The 19,677-nt window shown below is 38.0% G+C and overlaps 1 protein-coding gene across 2 annotated transcripts in view; it reads right to left on the reverse strand.

Moving 5' to 3' along the window:
* The window catches only part of Nell1 (neural EGFL like 1), an 840,108-nt gene that overhangs the window by 623,241 nt on the left and 197,190 nt on the right, over positions 1–19,677 (reverse strand). For both annotated transcript variants that reach the window (XM_058576884.1, XM_046438336.2), the window contains exons 6-9: positions 11,695–11,767; positions 10,671–10,753; positions 3,134–3,268; positions 2,105–2,207 (exon numbers count right to left, since the gene is read on the reverse strand). In XM_058576884.1, coding sequence (XP_058432867.1) covers positions 2,105–2,207; positions 3,134–3,268; positions 10,671–10,753; positions 11,695–11,767 — 394 coding nt within the window. The remainder of the gene's footprint in view (positions 1–2,104; positions 2,208–3,133; positions 3,269–10,670; positions 10,754–11,694; positions 11,768–19,677) is intronic.

A 19,677-nucleotide genomic window follows, 5' to 3' on the forward strand; every position in this document is an offset into this window, starting at 1 on the left:
AAATAAATTGCTATGAATTCCATAAAAGACCAAAAAACACCGATGTTTTAGTTAGCATGTATACTAACATCTTGGTAAAATTGAGAAACTTACTGAGATAATTTTTAAAACATAAATCTCTCAAAGAATTAGAATAAAGAAAAATGACTATCCCACAGAATAAAGAAAAATGACTATCCCACAGAAATTTAGTGAGGAGTCAATTTAATAATGTGTATCCAGGTCCCTGAAAAATGTTAGCGTTTGGCCCAATAATTCTATTCCAGGAGAATTCTATCTTAAAGAAAACAAAAATATACAAAAAAATATGTTTTCTGTATGCAACATACTACTGAAAAAAGTAATTTAGAATAGCAAGAAGTGGGAATCAACCCAGACATCCAACAACTGAGGAATAGTGAAATAAGTTATGCAACAGACAAACAGTGGGAAACCATGAAACTCACTAAAATGGTATTTATACAGTTTCTCAAAAATACACTTAAGTGATAATCGTAAGTCAACAAAATAGGATCTAAATTGTCTGCTCAGTATGACCTCCTCAACTGTACACACACACAAAAATCTCTTGAAATGCAATCTGCTAAAATTTCAGGAGTGATTTTTTTTTCCAAATGACAGTATTATGTAAATTCTCTATCTTTACCTTTATCCTTCTCTGTGTTTTCAAATGTTATATAATAAAGATAGTGCTTTTACGGTTTTAAAGAAAAGCAAAGCAAAAACATTAAAAGCAAATACAAAACATCTGAAGGATCCATTGCTCCCATACCCAAACATCTCCCAAGTATTCACAAATCTGCATAGGGAACTCAAAATAATTTCATATTTTTTAACAAATTCCTAATCTTTTTTCAACTTCTTTCCTTGATGACAATTATATACAATATCAACATGGGAAAAAGGTAACCCGCAGCTACTCATAGCTATCTTTCTATTATAGAATCAAACTATAAATTCAAGATCTGGACACCTGAGCTCACTGTACTATCAGACATCACCTCCCAAAGTCCTTGGGACATAAATAAGAAAGCTCCTCCCTCTAGAATAACCCCAAGGACACCTTCAAGAACAACAGGTACTGTGCCAACCACGACAAGCAGGAATACTCCAAAGTTCCTTTTGAAAGAATTCAACAATATTTGAGCTGGTGTGACCAGGCCAGCTATCCGTTTCCACCACTGTAGCAGGTCACAGGCTATTCCTGGCAGTGTGACCACTGTGCCTTGAAGGCTGACTGATGTTAGCATGCGTCTTTGATAACTAAATGATCTTGAAAGCTATCCATGGGATGCCACACTTCTAACCAGAACCCTCTTCTGTGGAGACCACAGGGTTTGATGAAAAGACCACAGGCTTTGCAGTCAGCACAACTGGTTCAATAACTCACCCTGCCACTCACCAGCCTTGTGACCTTAGCAAATTGACTTATCTAAGCCTAACCTTCCTGTAAAATGGGGTAAAAGCAATACTTCCCTAACACATTGCCATGAGAATGCAAGAGACTGGTAGAATTAAGATACCCAGCACGGTACACGGCACATAGTGACAGCCCTCACTCCTGCTGCCTCTGTTCATTTCACTGCTTCACAGATGAAAAAGCGTTTTCAAATCATATTATGTGAACCAGCCAACACAAGGAAACTGTTTCAATATTTTGATTGAATACCATCCTGAAAATTCTAACAAAGTTCCCTTAATAACAAGAGAATCTTGCCAAAACACAGAAATAGGTACTTGATCATTCAAAATTAGGAGACAGAAGCACATGAAATTTTGGAGTTGTAACTGTACAGATCATCCCCACCCAGTGGTTTGATGACAAGTGATTTAACCTCTGTGAACACAAGTTCCCTACACATAGAATGGGAGAACAGTAATTACAGGTGATATAAGCGGTGTTTTTTAAAGGAAAAAAATCCATGTAATAATGTCTGCTGCATCTGCAAGTAATTAAAACATCAGGCTCTTCTTATTATATATTTAGTACTACAGCAACTGCCGGTGCTTCATTTTGTCAATGTCAATCAGTTGGATCCTGAAAACAGAGGAAAAATAAATCTCAAAGCACAGACGGACAGTGTGACCATCAGTTAGTACTTACGTCTGCAGACCTTACAACACTGGCCAGCGATGTGCACAGGGAGGGATTCAGGAGAGCAATTGAGAGGGGGACAGGACATCCTTCGGCATTCCACAGCGCCACTCTGAGGAAAAGAGGACAGGGAAAGAAATCTCAGGGGCATCCTTTGAAACTCTCCTGTGGTGTTGAAAGTTCACATCTCATCCCAAACACTCATCAGGGAAACAGAAGTAGTGTGGGAATTCCCAATCCACTCCAAGACCATAAATAAAGCATTTTCTCTAGCCCGAAGGAACCTCTGTCACCTCAATTACTTTTCTGATATACATCACTGGCTTCATCCCACCTGCCCATGTGGGCTAAGTAAATTAGGCAGAAAACAAAAAGCTATTTTTACAAGAACATAAATAACACCTTTTGCAGACCCTGTCAATCATTTTTGAGACTCTAACAACCCATTTTGTATTTTCCTGGATAAACAATGGCATTCTTCAGATATTTATCAAGTAATTTCAACTCAACAGGGTTTACATACTAATTTTTGGAAGGGGCTCTCGTAATTCTCTGAAACAGATGAAGGAGTATACAAATAATGAATACCCTAAAAGGCAGGGAGTAGGGAAAATATCTTGCAATTCTCTGAAAGAGATGACAGCTTACAAGATACAACAAAAACACGTAGCGACTAATTAAACCCCACCTTTTAAATGTGATTCTGGCAGAGAAAAGTTGAAAATAAAGCTAACCATTAGGTTGTTTGAAAATCAAAGGAGTTTGTTCCTCCTTCTACACTCCAACTCCCAAATTTCAAACAGTAAGGTCCTCATGATAATATCAAATCAGAGTGTATCAAAGAAAGTAAATTTCAGTTGCCACGCATTTACACTACAAATGACACTGTTCCAGCATCATTTCACAATTGCTCAAATTGCTAAGGAGGAGTAGGTATAAAGGAATTAACATTACATATTAAAGAACACGATTACATTATAATTAGTGAGCCTGTCCCCTCAAAACTGTCTTATGCTATTTATTTACAAAGGGGCTTACTTTGCATGTGCAGTTCCTGCAGTGGTCACCATCAACCCAAGAGTCTTGGTCTCGATAGAGCAGTCCACTCACTTGACAAGTCTTCTCGCAGTGACAGTTTTCCAATTGACTAAGTCTTGTCTCTGCATAATTTAGCTTCGGGAGAAAAAAAAAAGAATTACTGGGCATAATAGTGTAATTTAATTGTGTTGTCCTAATAAAGCAATAGAAACAAGAAAAAAAAAATCCAAGCAGGAGGAGAGAGAGAATATTCAGTTCAGTGTTTCATAGGGAATCTGTATCTTTCTTTTTTTTTTTTTTCCACATAAGGTGAAATCACTCTAAATTGAAGACATATTGGCTGGTACGGTCTAATGAACACCAAATGAGACATTAAACTCTATTGCAGGAACCTCACGGGTGTTCATAAAGGTATGTACTTTCAACTCCAGCCCACACAGTGAAACATGGGTAACAAATGTGTTCTCAAGGACTGATTACAATGTTTACCGGAGATCTAATCAGAAACTCCAGGGCACTTAACATTTATCTCCGGCTGTCCTCTCCATGTTCTTCACATACTAACCAGAGTATCAAAGTTTACAAGCTAGGAAGTCACTGTCTAATATAAAAACAAAAAATTCTAGGGGACCTGGGGCTAGGAAAACAAAGGTCATAGAAGGATCTAATTTATCTCTAGGGTGTGATCCCCCAAGAATGTCCCATGAATTTGCTTTGGTGTTTAGATGAAGGTCATGGGTGATGAGCAAACGACCAGTTGAGATCAGGATTTTGTAAAATAACCTTTTCCATATTCTAGGCCACCCAATTGTTACCATTAATCAGAGTCTTCGAATCTCCAGTTTTGAAGTGATTATTAAGTGGGGATGTACACACTAAAGAACACACACAGTGACCATCCACCATTTGCACGTCTCCAGAAGCAGGCATGCACTGTCCCCCTGAGGGAAGCCACTTTTGTCATTAGCTCTGGATGTTTGAAACAACTTCCTTGGTTAGAGCTGTGACATCTCTCTTCCTTTTTCCTATTAGATCAATTTTGCCCTATAACCCATCCTGAGCAACTCTAATTTTCAAATATTGGAGGATCTCCAGGCCTCACATCTGCTCTAGACCACAATCAGTACCACCAGGTCTCCTTAACAGCTCCTTATGATATGGTTCCAATCCTCCCTCCTGATCACTTTTCATCCAGCCAAAGCAGCTTGCCTTCCAAAATACTGTGTGGTATTGACTGGGTAGCTAATTGTAGAGTGCTTGCCTACCATGCACAAGACCTTGGGTTCAATTCCTAGCACCAGAAAAAAACAAACAAATGAAAATACAATGCAAAAAAAAAAAAAAAAAAAAACCCTGAATACGTCACTTTGGTTAGAACTGTCTTTTGTCATATCCTTATTGAATTCTACCCAAAAGCAATATTGCCCTGTGGTCCTTTCCCTCACATAAAGACTGCCATGACTGAGAAAACAATACCAGTTCCTATAAATACATCTTGTAGTTTCTTTTCATCTTCTTAACTGCACTTATGTCTCCAGATCTTGAGTGTTCTCCCTATACAGGAGATCAATTCCATCTTTGATGCAACAAAAACTATTTTGAACCAATAGTTCAGGTCTAGTGTTTTGAGTCTGGGGAATAACTATTCCTCCTATCTTTCTAGGTTAACCATAATTTCATTCCTTACATGCTCCTATAAATTACTCTCAACCACGCTATCCTTTGGAAATGAAACCCATGTGTAATTCCAACTTCTAGTTTGTTATTTAGTTTATTCTCTTCTTCCAAGTTTTTGCAACTTCTCAGGGAAACTTATTCATTATCTTTTATGGGTGGAAGCAAAGGGCAGAGGAAATAATAAATAGGATCTTAGACAAGCCACTTACACCATGATCAGCCCCCAAGGAACTAAGAGTTGACTCTGCTTCAAATATTCACTTTTTGTGACTCCTTACAATATACATGATCTTCCAAAAATTCATATTTCACTTAAAACTCTGACCTAATCATATGGTTACTAGGATCTATGGTAATCAGAATCTATGGGAAATCTTTAGGAAATCCAGATAAAATGTATTTCTAAGAGTTTGGTAAGGTTAAGTTAGTCAGCCATATATAGGTCAAAGATAATAAAAAGGAAATACTTATTTATCACTGAATACCTTTATTCCATTTCTATCAACTCCACTAGTTTTTACATAAGGTAGTGACTGAAACATGATCTAAGATTTCACAAAAAAAAAGAAATAGATCAGCATGCCTCTTAAAAGTGGCTTAGAATAGGGTGTCTGAGAGCAGAAGTGCCTGTCTCACTTTGAAAACCTGGAACAGCTCTGGAGTCTATATCCCTTCAAGAAGAACACTTTCAAAAGTCTAAATAGTCCAAAATGCAATTCTGTGTCTATCCAAGTTTCTTGAAAATCTAGGAGTTTGCTTTGGGGTTAATATCAGCAATTATCAGTATTGGCCCAACAAAGCTAAGCTATGCTCATCTACAAAACTCAATTCCTAAGGAAAACATCAATTTCAATATAATGGATTTTGTCCCCCTTCTGAACTTTGTTTTTATTTTTAATATATTTAGCCTTTTCTGACAACATTGGAAAGCACTAATCTCTATAATAATAAGAGTGCATCAGACAGACGCAAAGGCAAGGGGATATTAAGTCAAAAAAGCTAATTTTTCAAAGGCATTTAATATGTAATCTTGCCTTCCCTGCTAAATCCTATAACAACAATAAAGGAGAAAAACAACTCTGAATCAAAAAATGAATTACATTTTCTGTCATTGGTATTATCATGCTGAATTTATACAAATTCATTTTCTAAAGCTATTTCTACCCTACCTGCCATTTTCTCCAAGAATGCTTGCAGATCCAGAATAGATACGGTATCAAATCTACATCTCTATTCTGTTTTGCCTCTGTTCATGCATTAATCTAAGCAACCATGGACTGAATCATTTATTCTTAACTCTACCCATTCAAAGATAGACAGCAGAGGCCTTTTTCACAGTAAGAGGTCAATGATTGGATCTGAGTACATTAGTCATTTCGTAGATTGCTTTTTCTTTGAAATGCTATTTATTTGGAGTTCGATATATAGAAGAGGAAAAAAGAAATCTTCCATTGTTAAACCTTTGAGCTTAATTGAAAAATCATTATTGAGCCCCTTGTAACAATGAAATCTCTAAATTAAATATGTTACAAGCTGAAATGCCACTTCAAGCGCTGCTTGATTAGCCTACACAGATTTGTCAAAGATTTAAACAAAAGTAACCAAGGAATTCCCAGTCTCTAGCCTCTTCTTCCTGAATTTAAAAGCAGAATGGGATTTGGGGGGGGGGGGGGGTTGGTTGGAGATCAGGACCTTATCACAATACACCTGATCTAGCCAGAGGGTAGTTCCCACAATAGCAAGACTTCCTGAAAGAATTTCAGAGGAAGCCAGGGGAGTGGTGGACTCTAGGGGATCACTAAGGTGTGAAGGAACAACAATACAAGGGAGGACTTACTACTTCAGGTAACTCTTTTTCACCTTCTCTGCCTTGAAAAAAAAAATGTACTTTTATCAAAATCATAGGATTTCTTAAGAGGTCTCTTCTCTACCCTACCTCTGTCACCTGAATGTGATTTGAGTGCAATTCCTATGATCTTCCCTGGCTCAAGCAAGGACATAGTCATTTACCAATACCCCAACTCTGAAAGGAGAAAAGGAACAGTGAGCTATCCTAGGCAGACCCTTGGGCTGATCTGGCTGTGGCTACCAAGCCCTGTCCAGATTGTGCACTGGGCTTGCTCTCTGGGAGGGCTCAGGGTTTTCACTATGAATAGTGTGAAGATTCTCTGTTACCTTTCAAGACTTCTCTGTACCTGCTCTAGACCAGGGCCCTGACAGCAACTTGTAGTCTCTGCTGGTCTTTGTAATATCAAGTCATGGGGAAGGTATGCATTTTTTTTAGGACCATCTTTCCCTTTTTTCTAGGTTTGACAGCAGAAATAACAACAGCCACCACTTATCAAAAGTCTATTCTATGTCCTGTACCAAGCCTCACTCAACTGTTCTCATGAAATATTTACAAAACCAGGAACAATTTTCACCATTTAATTAAGGAAGAACAGCAGGTAGAACAAGTTTAATGAGTTGCTCATGGTTACAAACAACAAAAAAAGTGACAAAAACGGTACTCAGAATCAGATCAATCTGAGTCCAAAGCCCACTCTCTATCTGAGCTAATGAGTATACACCATCTTCATCATGGCTGCTGGACAGCTCAAACCAAACCTCCAAGCTTCGTTCCAATCACATAAACTAAATCTTACCACAATAGGTTCATTTAACCAAAGGCAAAGGCTGAGTCCAGATGGACTTGGTGCCTCAGAATTCTCTCTGCTTCTGGGGACCATATTTAACTTTTGGTTTGTCTCACATCTCCAGGTGCCATCTTCCTCAATTTGCCAAAAGACCAAATTACACTTCTGCTTCTACCAAGACTTCACTGATAGACTCAACTAAGATACCACATTCAGTATAGAAATGAAAACTTCAGAAAATTATCACAAGATTGACACAAAGAGATGAATGCCACAAAGGCCAAAACAAAGTGACAGCAAGGATCCCAGGAGGCATGTGAAGCCAAAGGTGGCCTACATCCTGAAGGTTTCTCCTGAAACATGGAGCCTTTGAGCTCCTCTTTGGTGGCTCACAGGATATAGTGAGGCAGAACTGGAGATCAGGGTATGCCCAAGATGTGGGTCTTTTATACAAAGGTGGGGATCTGATGGTCTGTACATTCAGCTTTACAGTGAACTAAATGGAAACAAGCCTTGCACAAAAGCACAAGGTAAGTACTTCCTACTCAGACTTTGGCACTGGCTATAGGGGGAAAAAATTTTTTTAAAGAATTCTTCCCTGATAATTCACCTGGCGTAGCCTAGGTTTGGAGACGGATCCTGGGCACTGAGATAATATGATATAGGGTGGTCCTAAGTGGTTCTGTCCGAAACATACACAATGCTAACATGCAGGACTCAAAGAATTCCCACAAATTTCCAAGGAAAAGAAGAGCTCACAGCCAAAGGGTGAGATAAAAGCCCTTGTCCTTGCCCTAGCCTTTCTCCATAGGTTACTATAAGCTCTATTCACTTCCAACAGGTACATCTGAGAATTTTAGCTCAGCTTGGTAAGTGATCAAACATGCATTCATCTCTTCCTCTCTTTTTATTTCCTTCTTCTTTCTGACATCTCCATCTTCTTGCTGGTAGCATCTATCTCCTTCCCTCCACCACTCAGTCCCTCTATATATTTTCAATATCTCTTTCACATTCTATGTTTTGCAAAATAAACTTTCTCAGTCATGATTCAACCTTCAGGATCTAAGTACCCGAGCTCAGGTCCCAACTCTGTCATCCATTATATTAGGAGAAACTACCTCACCTTTCTGGACCTCTTTGTTCTAATCTGTACAGAAGGCTAATAAATTAAATCTAGCTCACAGGATTTTTGTGAGGATTAAAGTGACAGTGCATATGTTAAAGCACTGGAACTAGCAAATACTAAATGTTCAATAAATATCACCCAGCATGAGTGACTTTCCAGCTTCACATACTTCAAGGGATGATAAACCCTTGACAAAGACCCATGGGATAAGTTTGGTCGACCACTTATTTTCGTACAGCCTGTGAGCTAACAATGTTTTTTACATTTTTCAATGGTTATATTTTAAGTTATTATAAATTATTATGTTTAAGAAAAACAAGTACATACACAATATCTTCAATTTTACGTCTTGGCTTACAAAAGTCCTAAATTTACTAGTTGGCCCTCTATAGAAAAAAAAAAAAATGCCAACTCCTGTTCAAGATTCCAATTATGCAGTGAAAATGGAAGTACTCAGTTGTAGAATTATAATTCTATGCACACTTTGGAAGAAGCAGACTTATACTCCTGCCAAAGTGCTGGGGGGCAGCAGGAGGTTAGAAGGTGGATTAAACCATTTTCTGCTTGCAATTTCTCATAATTAAATATCTTCTGTCTCACAAATGCCCATTTTACATAATAATGTTTTGAGGATAGAGTTCATTGTGGCTCCTAGACAATGTATAGCTAAAAAGAAAAATGGCATTCCCTGCAATGGTAAAGAATGAGAAAGAAAAGGGCATCCTCAAAGCTGGAGAATGGAGAACCGCAATCACCTGAGACTGAGTGGCATGTTTCTTGTTCCAAAAATTTGATAGCATGCTAAAATATAATTAACAGTATTGAGATCAAGCTGCTCCAGACAATATGAAATAAAAGCCTCTATATGCCACAAGCTGAGATGGCAAATAATTGCTTGCGTTTCACATTTCCACTGCACTCTGAAGTGAAAAGCGAATGCCTTAGGTTTCGAGCCTCAGTCTCAATTTTTCTCTTACAAAAGTATTCCATCTCTCCCTTCCAGACAAAAGGGGATTTCAGTTGGCCAAAAACTCTAGTTTGAAATAGAAACATTGTCTTCAATGGTAAAATCCAAGGGCCCAAAATATGCCCCTACCTCCCAGTCACTTACCTACCCACCAAATTTTTTTTTTTCCACATGCTGTGGCTGAAGGCAGGGAGCAGTCATAACTGCAGGTGGAACGGGATTAATGTATCATTTTCACTGTTATTAAAATTCTTCCTTTTTCAGAGTATAATGTCTCTTAGGCCCAACCTAATTCTTTCTTAGCCGTAGGCCGGAACTCATGTCCACAACTGATTGGTATCATAACAGCAGCATTAACCACATTTTCTTTCTTTTTTTTTTTTTTTCCTGTGCCTTTCTCTATGAGGCTCAGGTCTTTTCATTATAAATCTACACTTTATGAATAAATATTAAGCCCCTAATTGTTTACAAGTTTGGTTCAGCCACTCGATATGAACATGTCTTGTTCATCATTGCCTCTTGGCACCTAACACAGCGCCCAGCAAGTAGCAAGTCCTCGCAAATGCCTGTTGAGTGAAAACAGCAGTGATGCAGAATCATAAAAGCAAAGATGCTGGAAGACAAACTTGGCCTTCTTCCCTATTTAACTCAGGACCAGTCCTGAAACGAATCATATGATCGAAATTTGATATAATGCCCTCCTGGGACAGTAATCTGTTCCTAACAATAGCTATTTTGCCCCTCGTGATTACTGGCAATTATTCTTACATCCAAAATGCATTAGCTTATAAGCAGCAGTGGCTCTGACCATATATCATCTCACAGTGTTAGTAGTTTAATGGCCAATGGGCAAATTCCTTTTCCACTCTCAGAGAACCAACAGTGATACATATTGCCTCTTGCTTCCAAACATTTTTCAAGAAAAACATTTTGATAAAGCCTAATAGTATCAAAGACCTGAATGGTTATGTTTACTATAGGTGGTCCTATTTCAAGTAAGACTAAAACAGTTTTGCAGTAACATATTGCAGATGCCAAGGCTAGAAATATTTCCATTATAACATATCACTCTAAATTCCGGATAGGACACAGAAAGAAATGAAACATCACAAGTGAAATTTAGATACCTACTTTTGCAGTCATCTTGGCCAAAAGCTCCTGTAAATCCATTATTCCTTGCACCAGGCTTAAGAAATCACTGCAGGTTGGGCAAGCTCAATAAAGAAAATATAAAATTTATATTGATCTTCTGCTAGCATAAGGAAAAAAAATTTTTAAACAGTGGTTGTTTGGAAGGATTTCTGCTTTGCTATTTTGGTTAAAATTTGAGTAAAATCACAGAAGACTTCAGGTCTAGATCTTTTCCTTCTTTCCTTATTCTTTTGTGTGTGTGTGTGTGTGTGTGTGTGTGGTACTGAACACAGGGTTGCACAGCCAGGCAGGTTAGATTGCTTTTTATCCACTGAGCCATAATCCCACCCCTTTTTTTAAAATTTTGACACAAGGTCTCACTAAGTTGCCCAGGCTGTTCTCTGCAACTGGTGATCCTACTGTCTCTGCCTCAAGTTGCTGGGATTACAGGTATGTACCACCCACACCCGTCAGGCCTTTTCTTTTTCAATGTAATAAAAGAGAGAGAGAGAGAGAGAGAGAGAGAGAGAGAGAGAGAGAGAGAAGGAGGGAGAGAGAGAGGTGGGGAAAAGCTGTTAATTAAAAATAAAGGCAACATGACATTTTACATTGAAATTAAACCCTAATTTTTATTGCAAGGTGACTGGAAAATGTACCATAACATAGAAGAGGAAAAAGTAAATTGGCATCCAGGTCAAAAAATTCAAAGAATAATTCTATAAAAACTATGTGTGTATATGTGTGAGTATGTGTATGATTATATTAAATATGCATTTGTTTCCAAATACAGAATCTACTGTTTATACTTTTCTTACCTTCAAATTTTAATTTTGCAAACAAGAAACAATCTTTTGAAAAATTCAAAAGAACTATGCAATATATATAATAATTTCACTTTTGCTATCCTCACCACCTCAGAAGTTAGCCCTGCAGTTTCTCTACACCCTTCCAGATGTGTTTCTCTGATATTATGAACAAGTTATATATTCTTTTAAACGCACAAATGCTGTACATTGTTACTTACTGCGATTTAGGTTTGGACACTGTGTTATGTATCCATTTGGCATAAAGATGATTTTTCCATCTTGGATGATCCCCTTGAAAAAGAAGAGACAAGGAGCAATCACAATTACAGTCAGCAGGTCAAATGGCCCTGTGAGATCTGACAGCGGAACAGGTCAGATTATTTTTGAGCAAGACTGATACATTCAAAAAGTGAGTTCACCCTTTCACACTAAACTACTCCAAATCATCCTCTTCTCAGAATCTTGAGATGTACATTCATTTTGAGAAAGCCACAGTTAGTTACCACTAACTAATGCCAATGAGATCACAGCTCCAAGGACCCATCAGTAAGTGTCTTTAAACTACCAGACTAAGAAGGCATGGGTGCAATAAAATCCTCCTCAGCACCCCAATCATCCTGGGATGTTAAATATTGCTAATTTTTGGGACTTCCTTTAAGAGTGGAAGGAAATAAGTAATAGACTAAAATGATTCTGTTGATTCATTTAGTCAAAGAAATAAAACTGAACATCAGGAAAATTCTGTAACAATTTTCCCTCCTCAACTGAATGAGTAACATTGAGACTTTACTAGTAAATCTTTAGATTTGTTCAACATCTGTCAGATAAAGGTGATCTTTTGAAAACTGTAACTCAGTCTGCAAAAATACCCCAAATTTAAGAGAGTCATCAGGGGCAGCATCTGTCAATGAAAATATTGACTTGGCTTTTGGGTTTTTCAAGTTAAATTTAAGATTCTGTTTTTAGGTCTATTTGGTTTTTGTCTTTCTTTTTTTTTCTGATTTGATGGAAGAGAGATTATAGAACAGATGGGAGATGTGGAATCTGGTTTAGAATATTGAGCTTAATCTATAAATAAAATATAGGCTTAAGATAGTGCTGCAAGACGTTCAGAGGGAGTAACATTTAACATTTATGTGCTCATCTTCTAAACAGCAGAAGGCAATCAGCAAATGCCATTTTCTGCTTATTATTTCAAGATAAAATATTAATTGAAAATATTAATAGAAATAACAGGATCACAGCACCTCTTCAGCCAAATTATATACATTTATTAACCTCTTCCTCTTACAGGATGATACACCATTTTTGATTACCAGAGGAGGCAGCCTCATGTGGGGAAGGAGTCCCTGCCACTGCTCCTTAAATTAATTCATAATCTCTTGTAAGGTATACTAGGGAGCAATTAATGGAGCAAAATCCAAGTGAATCAGCTTCTCTCAGGACAGGGCTATTCATTTTTTTCAAAGCAAATTAACTCCTTCAAGAGGTTAGGGCAATTTTAAGCACATTTGGCACTGAGGAAAAATTCAGAGGACCTGGGTTCAGGTTCTAGATCTGACCCTAGTCCACCAGGTGAGCCTCAGGTAACTTCATCTAAAAAAGGAAGTCCTGGATAAAAAGAAAAAAAAAAGCTAGCAATCCTAGCAAATTCTGAGTCATTTAAACAGGAATTCAAATTGGTACTATTACATTTTAGATCTCTGCTTTCATTACCTTTCAAGTTTATATAAACTTGAAAGGTAATGAAAGCAGAGATCTAAAATCTCTAAATTGATCAATCTAAAATTGATCATATTATATATGATCAATCCAGACAGACAAAGCTATAGATTTGCATCAAAGAATAGACCATCATAGAGAAATGAATATTGCATTAGAAAACATCTGTCTAATCAGGTTGATCATGGATGAATCCAGAGTAAACAATCATCCTGGTCTGTCCAGGACTTAGGGATTTCCTGGGACATGGGAAATTTCAGTTCTTAAACCTGTGAAGAGATTCATAGGCAAACCAGGTCAGCTGGTGGTTCTAGATGATACAGAAGTGGTAAAAAACACATGCACCAGGAAAGGGCTGGGCCCATCTATTTTCTGTCTATTTCATTCTTATTTTATCCTCTGTGGAAAGGGCAATCAGAAGTCTGGATTTCATTAGTCATGTTATCAATTACCTTTCAAAAAAGGGCTGGGGCTGGAGCTCAGTGGCAGAGCACTTGCCTAGCATGTGTGAGGCCCTGGGTTCCATCCTTAGCACCACATAAAAATAAACAAACAAAGGTATTCTGTCCATCTACAACTACAAAAAAAAATAAATAAATAATAAAAAAAAGGAAAATCCACTGAAAGAGAATATTCGATCCTGTTTATCCAATAGCAGTATAAGCTAGGACACAGTAATTTTCCTTGTCTTTTTTTTTTTTTTTTTTGACCCTATTTATTTCAATTTTGATAAATTTCAAATTGTTCCCCCTACCTTTCCTCTTTCTCTGTATTTCCACTTTTAATCTCTGGCACAACTGTGTAAGCTTAGATCATTAGGTGAAGGTCAATGATGTTGACTTGAACAAAAACAGAAATAAAAGCTGACAGCTTCCCAATGCTCATTAACACAAAAGCTCAAAGTGCTTGGTATTTTTTCCGAACAAAGGTCAGAAAGGTCAGCCCACATACTGGCATGAAAACTTGTTCTTGCCAGATAAATCAAGATAAGAATGTTAATTTGATAGTGAATGGATGGAATTTGAAGGTGGGTTAAAAGAAAGGTGGTGATAGAAAACAAATATCAACTGGAACCCCAAGAAGTCTGATTGTATGCGTATGCATGAGACTACATGCATATGTGTGCATTTCAGCAGGTTCCTCAGCATAAAAACCAGAATGTCTTGCTCTGAATTGCTATGTGGATCATTTAGCAACAGGACACTTGTCAATGAAGAAACACTTGCTAAACTGCAAAAAGGAGCTTTGCAGAGCATGAAACTACAAGCTACAAAGTAGCTCATTAACACAAAGGACTTAGTTCTCCAAAAACCTATCTATGAAGGCTTCCATAGATGAAAATGTGCCTTCCAGCACTGTAACTTCTCCCAGAGAGATGAAATAAGTATAATGTCTATTATTTCTCCACATTTAATCTGAAATGTATTATACTTAACTGAAATTGCAAATTAGCTAGGTTTATGTCAGTTGACTTTGTTTTATCTCATTTTTTCAGACCAATGTTTTATTTCTTATTTGTCTTGTCAATGTTGCTCAAGCTTCAAGTTCCTTGTGTTCCTAAATACATGAGCATTTGTTTAACATTCAAATTCCTGGCCCAGTCCCCAAAGAATCTTTTTCAGTAAGGTTGATGTGGGCTTAGGAATCTGCATTTTTCCTGTATTTTCAAAAGCTGTCCCTGATGACTGATAAAAAATAAAACCCTGCTTTATTTTCGACCCTTGGCTTCTTTTAGAGCAAGAGGATTTATTTCCTAAAAGTTCATAGCATTTAAAATATCATCCCAAGCCTACATATGAACAAAGTAAAAATCTCACTGACTTGAAACTGAATAGAAATCAATGGAATTACTAGATTATAAATACCATCAGGACAAAAGATCATATACTTTCATCTCAGTATCCCCTGCTGTTTCTATTGTGGTAGATTTCAAATCATAGGCACTGTAAAATATTTTAAAAGCTAGAAATTCTAGAAAAGTATGAATTATACTATATTTCACCACATAATTTTGAGAGCTGGTAGGGTCACATAGGGCATTAGTTTTTAACCTAAAAGTATCAAAATTTCCAGACAGATTAGGAAAGGATAGTCTAGTGTTATTTTGAAAAAGATTCTGAGTTGATTTTGAACCTTTAATGAGAACTATTGACCTAGGACCAAGGCATCCAGTCATTTAACCTATGAGAAACTTAAGTATCTAAGACTTCAAGTAGCTTTCCTAAAGGACATCTTTAATTTTAAAACATACACTACATGTCCTCATGTTGCAAAACCAGTCCACTATCATAAGCTATAGGTAAAAAAGCACAATTCAAGGGAGGCCCATGGCTAATGTGCTAACAAAATAATGCTACAAAGAGGTAAGGACCTCTTATCAAAATGAGGCTTTATCTTTATTGTTATAATAGATACTAATCAAACAAACTATAACAAAGTATTTGCATTAAACACATTAGACATTGTTTGCCAAAATAGTTTTTCAGGGTTGGAAAACAGAGGTGGCTTTAGGTAGCCCAATATTCCCCCTGCAATCTTATTTACAGTATTAATTTGGGAAACAATCTATTTCTCATCGTTTGTGCAAATGCTAAACCTCAGCAGATCTGAAAATCTAAATAAATCCCTAAGGTATAGAGTCCAAATTAATAAGCTTTTACAGTTAGTGAGAAACCAGCCTCTACCTCAGAGCAAAGCCTGTCCAAGGAAGGGAGGCATGACTCTTTTCCTTGGAAAAACCCACAGAGCATTCTTAGGCACATACTCACCCTGCTGAGTTGTTTATCTACAAATAACAGGAGAGATCTGCAGTGCCAGGTGTTCCTGACTCAGTTAGGCTAGGTGAGGACCCATAGCAACCCCCTAGCAACCACCAATCAGCATGAGACAGGGAAAATACCTGGGATGCCAGATGACCTTCCCAGTAGTTTTATGGTTGTTGTTAACATGTTGGGAAACCGTGTAGTTCAGCACGTACTCCCCTCGTGGTTTAAACCAATCAGTTCAAACGAATTCCCCTCTTGTACTAACCAATCACGCCTACCTAACTTGTTCCCGCCAGTGAATGTGCTAATTATGTTTTAGAGTTGTTTTATTATTTTCCCACGGTGTGTGATGATTTGCTAAGAGATGCTATGATGTATGTGAAGTCACTGCCTTCCCCAAAGAGTGTATAAAACTGCTGCAAACCCTGGGCTTGGGGCCTCTCAGCGTCACTAGTAGCTGTGTACGCGGAGGACCGAGCTAGCTTGCAATAAACGCCTCTTTGCTGCTTACATCGATCTCGGTCTCTGGTGGTCTTTTGGGGGTCCCAAATTTGAGCATAACATTAGTACTGATAGATGGGGGGAAATTTGATAGTTTTTTCTTTGTATTTTTAATCCACCTGTTGTCACCCTATACCTTCTGCAGTCAGCACCGAAATAGAATTTGCACCAAATAGATTGTACATTATGGGTTTTTAATGTTCAAGGAACTAATGCCCATTATTCCTAGAACATTTTTCATTTTGCAGTAAGAAATATAGGAAGGTACAATAAAAAAATTAGAAAATTATGCCATTAGGACCCTTTTATGTATGGAATAACTAAGATTAGGCATGCCCTCCTAAACACTCAGAGCTTTCTGATACAAATGAAATCCCCTTTACCACCAAACAAATGCTAATTATTTTTTAAGGCTCTTATTTCCCTGCAGATCTCTGTTTACATTGAAGAAAATGGTTCCATTTTTTTGTATGCTAAAACACTGAAACAAATTGCTTTGAAAGGGAAAGAAAAAGGGGCGGGAGAGTTTCCTGCCAGGCATGTAAATAGATGGATGAAGATGTGTTCTGTTTATAAACTGCCAGGGACTCAAGCTCTGGCAACAGGCTGACAAAAAGTAAGACTTGGGAAACTCACAAGGAGGATTTTCAAAGTACAACCAATCATATATTTCTGCCCTAAAGACAGTTAATAAAATATTCCAGCTTGCATGAAAGCCAAGAAAGACACTTGTCGGCTTTCATTATGATCAATAAAAACTGTCAGCTCATTAGCATATCATTAGCTATCCTGCTGCTTCCAAAGTCTTAATGCACAGAAATATTAATCTACAAATGTATATGATTTTTCAGTTCTGCGACTTTGACTTTCTGCATGAAAGGAAAAATAAGAATTAAAGATTGCAGGCATCCAAGATAGCTGCTACTTCTATGCGCCTATAAACATATGTTTACCATCTGTGGAATTATGGGAAGCAGCTGAGGTAAAAAACAACAGCTGTGGCATTAAAAAAATTGTAATCAATTTTACTTCCCAGTGACAGCTCAGCTGTCAAAGGAGGCAACTCCAAAGGAGGCAATGTCCAGGTAAGGGAAAGGTTTCACACTCAAATTCACCAGATACAGAGAAAGACTCAGACACAGGGTGAACCGTGGCCTGAGTGAAAGGCTTTGGATGGGAATTCTCCCTGAGACCTCAACTTCTTAGAAACTGTCAGAACACTCAATCCCTGGAAGCCTCCAGGAACTCTCTGCAGTTCACTGGGGCTCATTCATTATATTTTTACCCTCTGAAATAGTCACAGCATAATCAGCTTACAACGCATCAAAGGGAAATTGATGGGTAGCCAACCATCCCGATAGTGAGGATCGCAGACAATCAGAAGATCCAGATAAGCCTATCGCTACTGGCCAGCCCTTTTCTCGAATGGATGCTGTGCTAAAGTGAAGAAATCCCCAGCTTGTGTTCTGTTTGTGACACAGGAGTTATCTAATGTTGGGGGCTTCTGTGCGAGGAACCATGCAAGTGACTCCACCGGCTCTCTCTAACCAGCAACTCTTTTTTTATTGCACTATCCATAAGGATCCACCAGTGTCTGGAAATGAGGTTTGACAAGTGAGGAGTCTTTGCTTCTGTTTTGCTTATGAAGTGACATACTAATATTTTAAAAGGGAGAATAATGTTATTTTAACCTGAAAAAAAACCCACACATTACAAGCATTTTTAGTTCTAGAGAAATAAAACAGGTGTGGTTCTTGGACCCAGGAGGCAGCTTGTATAGGATACATAAGAAAAGCCCAAAGATGTGCTGACACCCTCCTGAGGAATGGCTGCCTCTTTTTCAGGGAGATTTTTGCAGCATTGAATTAATCGAGAGGTAATTTCTACAATGAGACCCTTATGTATTTCCCCTACCCAATGATCTCACCTCACCAGATGGCCAGGAGCACTGGCTGGCTTCCAAGATTCTGAGGAGGAGGTGAATTTTAAAAGCTGCCCCATGAGCACCCTTCTGAAAAGCTGTTCAATCAGGCCACTCCTACTAGGAAGCAAGGAGAACCACATTGCTCCCTAGGGAGCTGAGCTGGGAGGAATGGGCATGCCCTTCTGGGGCTTCCCACTGAGACCACCTATTCCTTTAGGCAGGAAACCCAGGAGGTCTCACCTCCTCCATGTGACAAGGCAAAGGTAAGTGAAAAGTCTCCCTAATCAACACAATGGAATCTATGGTAACAGGTGATGAGACCTTATTAAATATTTGTTGGATGAATGATCAGAAGGCCTAGGCTCACTGCAGGTCACTAAACTCAAATTCCATTCCTATCACATACAGGCTGTGAGGTTAGCAAGTCCCTTAATCTGAATAGCACTGACTAACCTACACAATGGGGACAATAACTGTTATCTCATTAGAATTCTCTAAAGGTGAGAAGTAATTAACTTAGGTCATATATGTAGGGCCAGAAAGTCTGGAACTTAGGAAGCATTTCAAAAATTATTGGTTCTCTCTTCCACATCCATTTCTACAGCAAAATAACTGTCAAATTCTCAGGAATTCTTTGTTTCTACCTGTATTGAGTATTTGGGCTCCTAATCACAAGATTCCTCATATTCTATAGAGAATCACACTCACTGAACTGGAATAGTTGATAGGACTAACTGTTCTCTCTCTTAATCACATTCTCCCAACCAAAGCAGAAGTCCCTAAATGGCAGAAAAAGTACCTATTCTTTCCACAATATATTTTTAAGCATAGAAGGAGCATAAAATTCATACAGGAAAAAAGGGGACTGTGTGCTGAAAATCAACTCATGTGCCAGGTGCTTTTAATACATATTCTTATATAATCTGCATTACTTCTATGAAACATGTCTTTGCCACTCTACAAATTAGATGACTGATGTGTGGCTTGTTTCATTCATTTTAAGAATACAGAAGGTACCTGGTTTACGATGGTTCAACTTAAAATTTTTCAACTTCATTCAGTAGAAACCATACTATTTTGAATTTTGATATTATCCTGGATTATTGATATAAGTTACACTACTTTGAAAGTTGTGAGAATCAAAATAGACTGGCTTATGTCAATGTCTAGCAGAATTAAGTCAGGAGGCCATGGGGGTGGTCCTCAGCATACTGGCCTGAGAACAAGAACTATGACAAAAGGCTGTCAAGAGCACAGCCTTTGGACTGGGGATGTGGTTCAAGCAGTAG

The sequence above is a fragment of the Marmota monax genome, unplaced genomic scaffold (assembly GCF_021218885.2).
Source record: "Marmota monax isolate L192 unplaced genomic scaffold, Marmota_monax_Labrador192_F-V1.1 WCK01_AAM20220418_F8-fsc00061, whole genome shotgun sequence".
Classification (NCBI taxonomy): Eukaryota; Metazoa; Chordata; class Mammalia; order Rodentia; family Sciuridae; genus Marmota; species Marmota monax.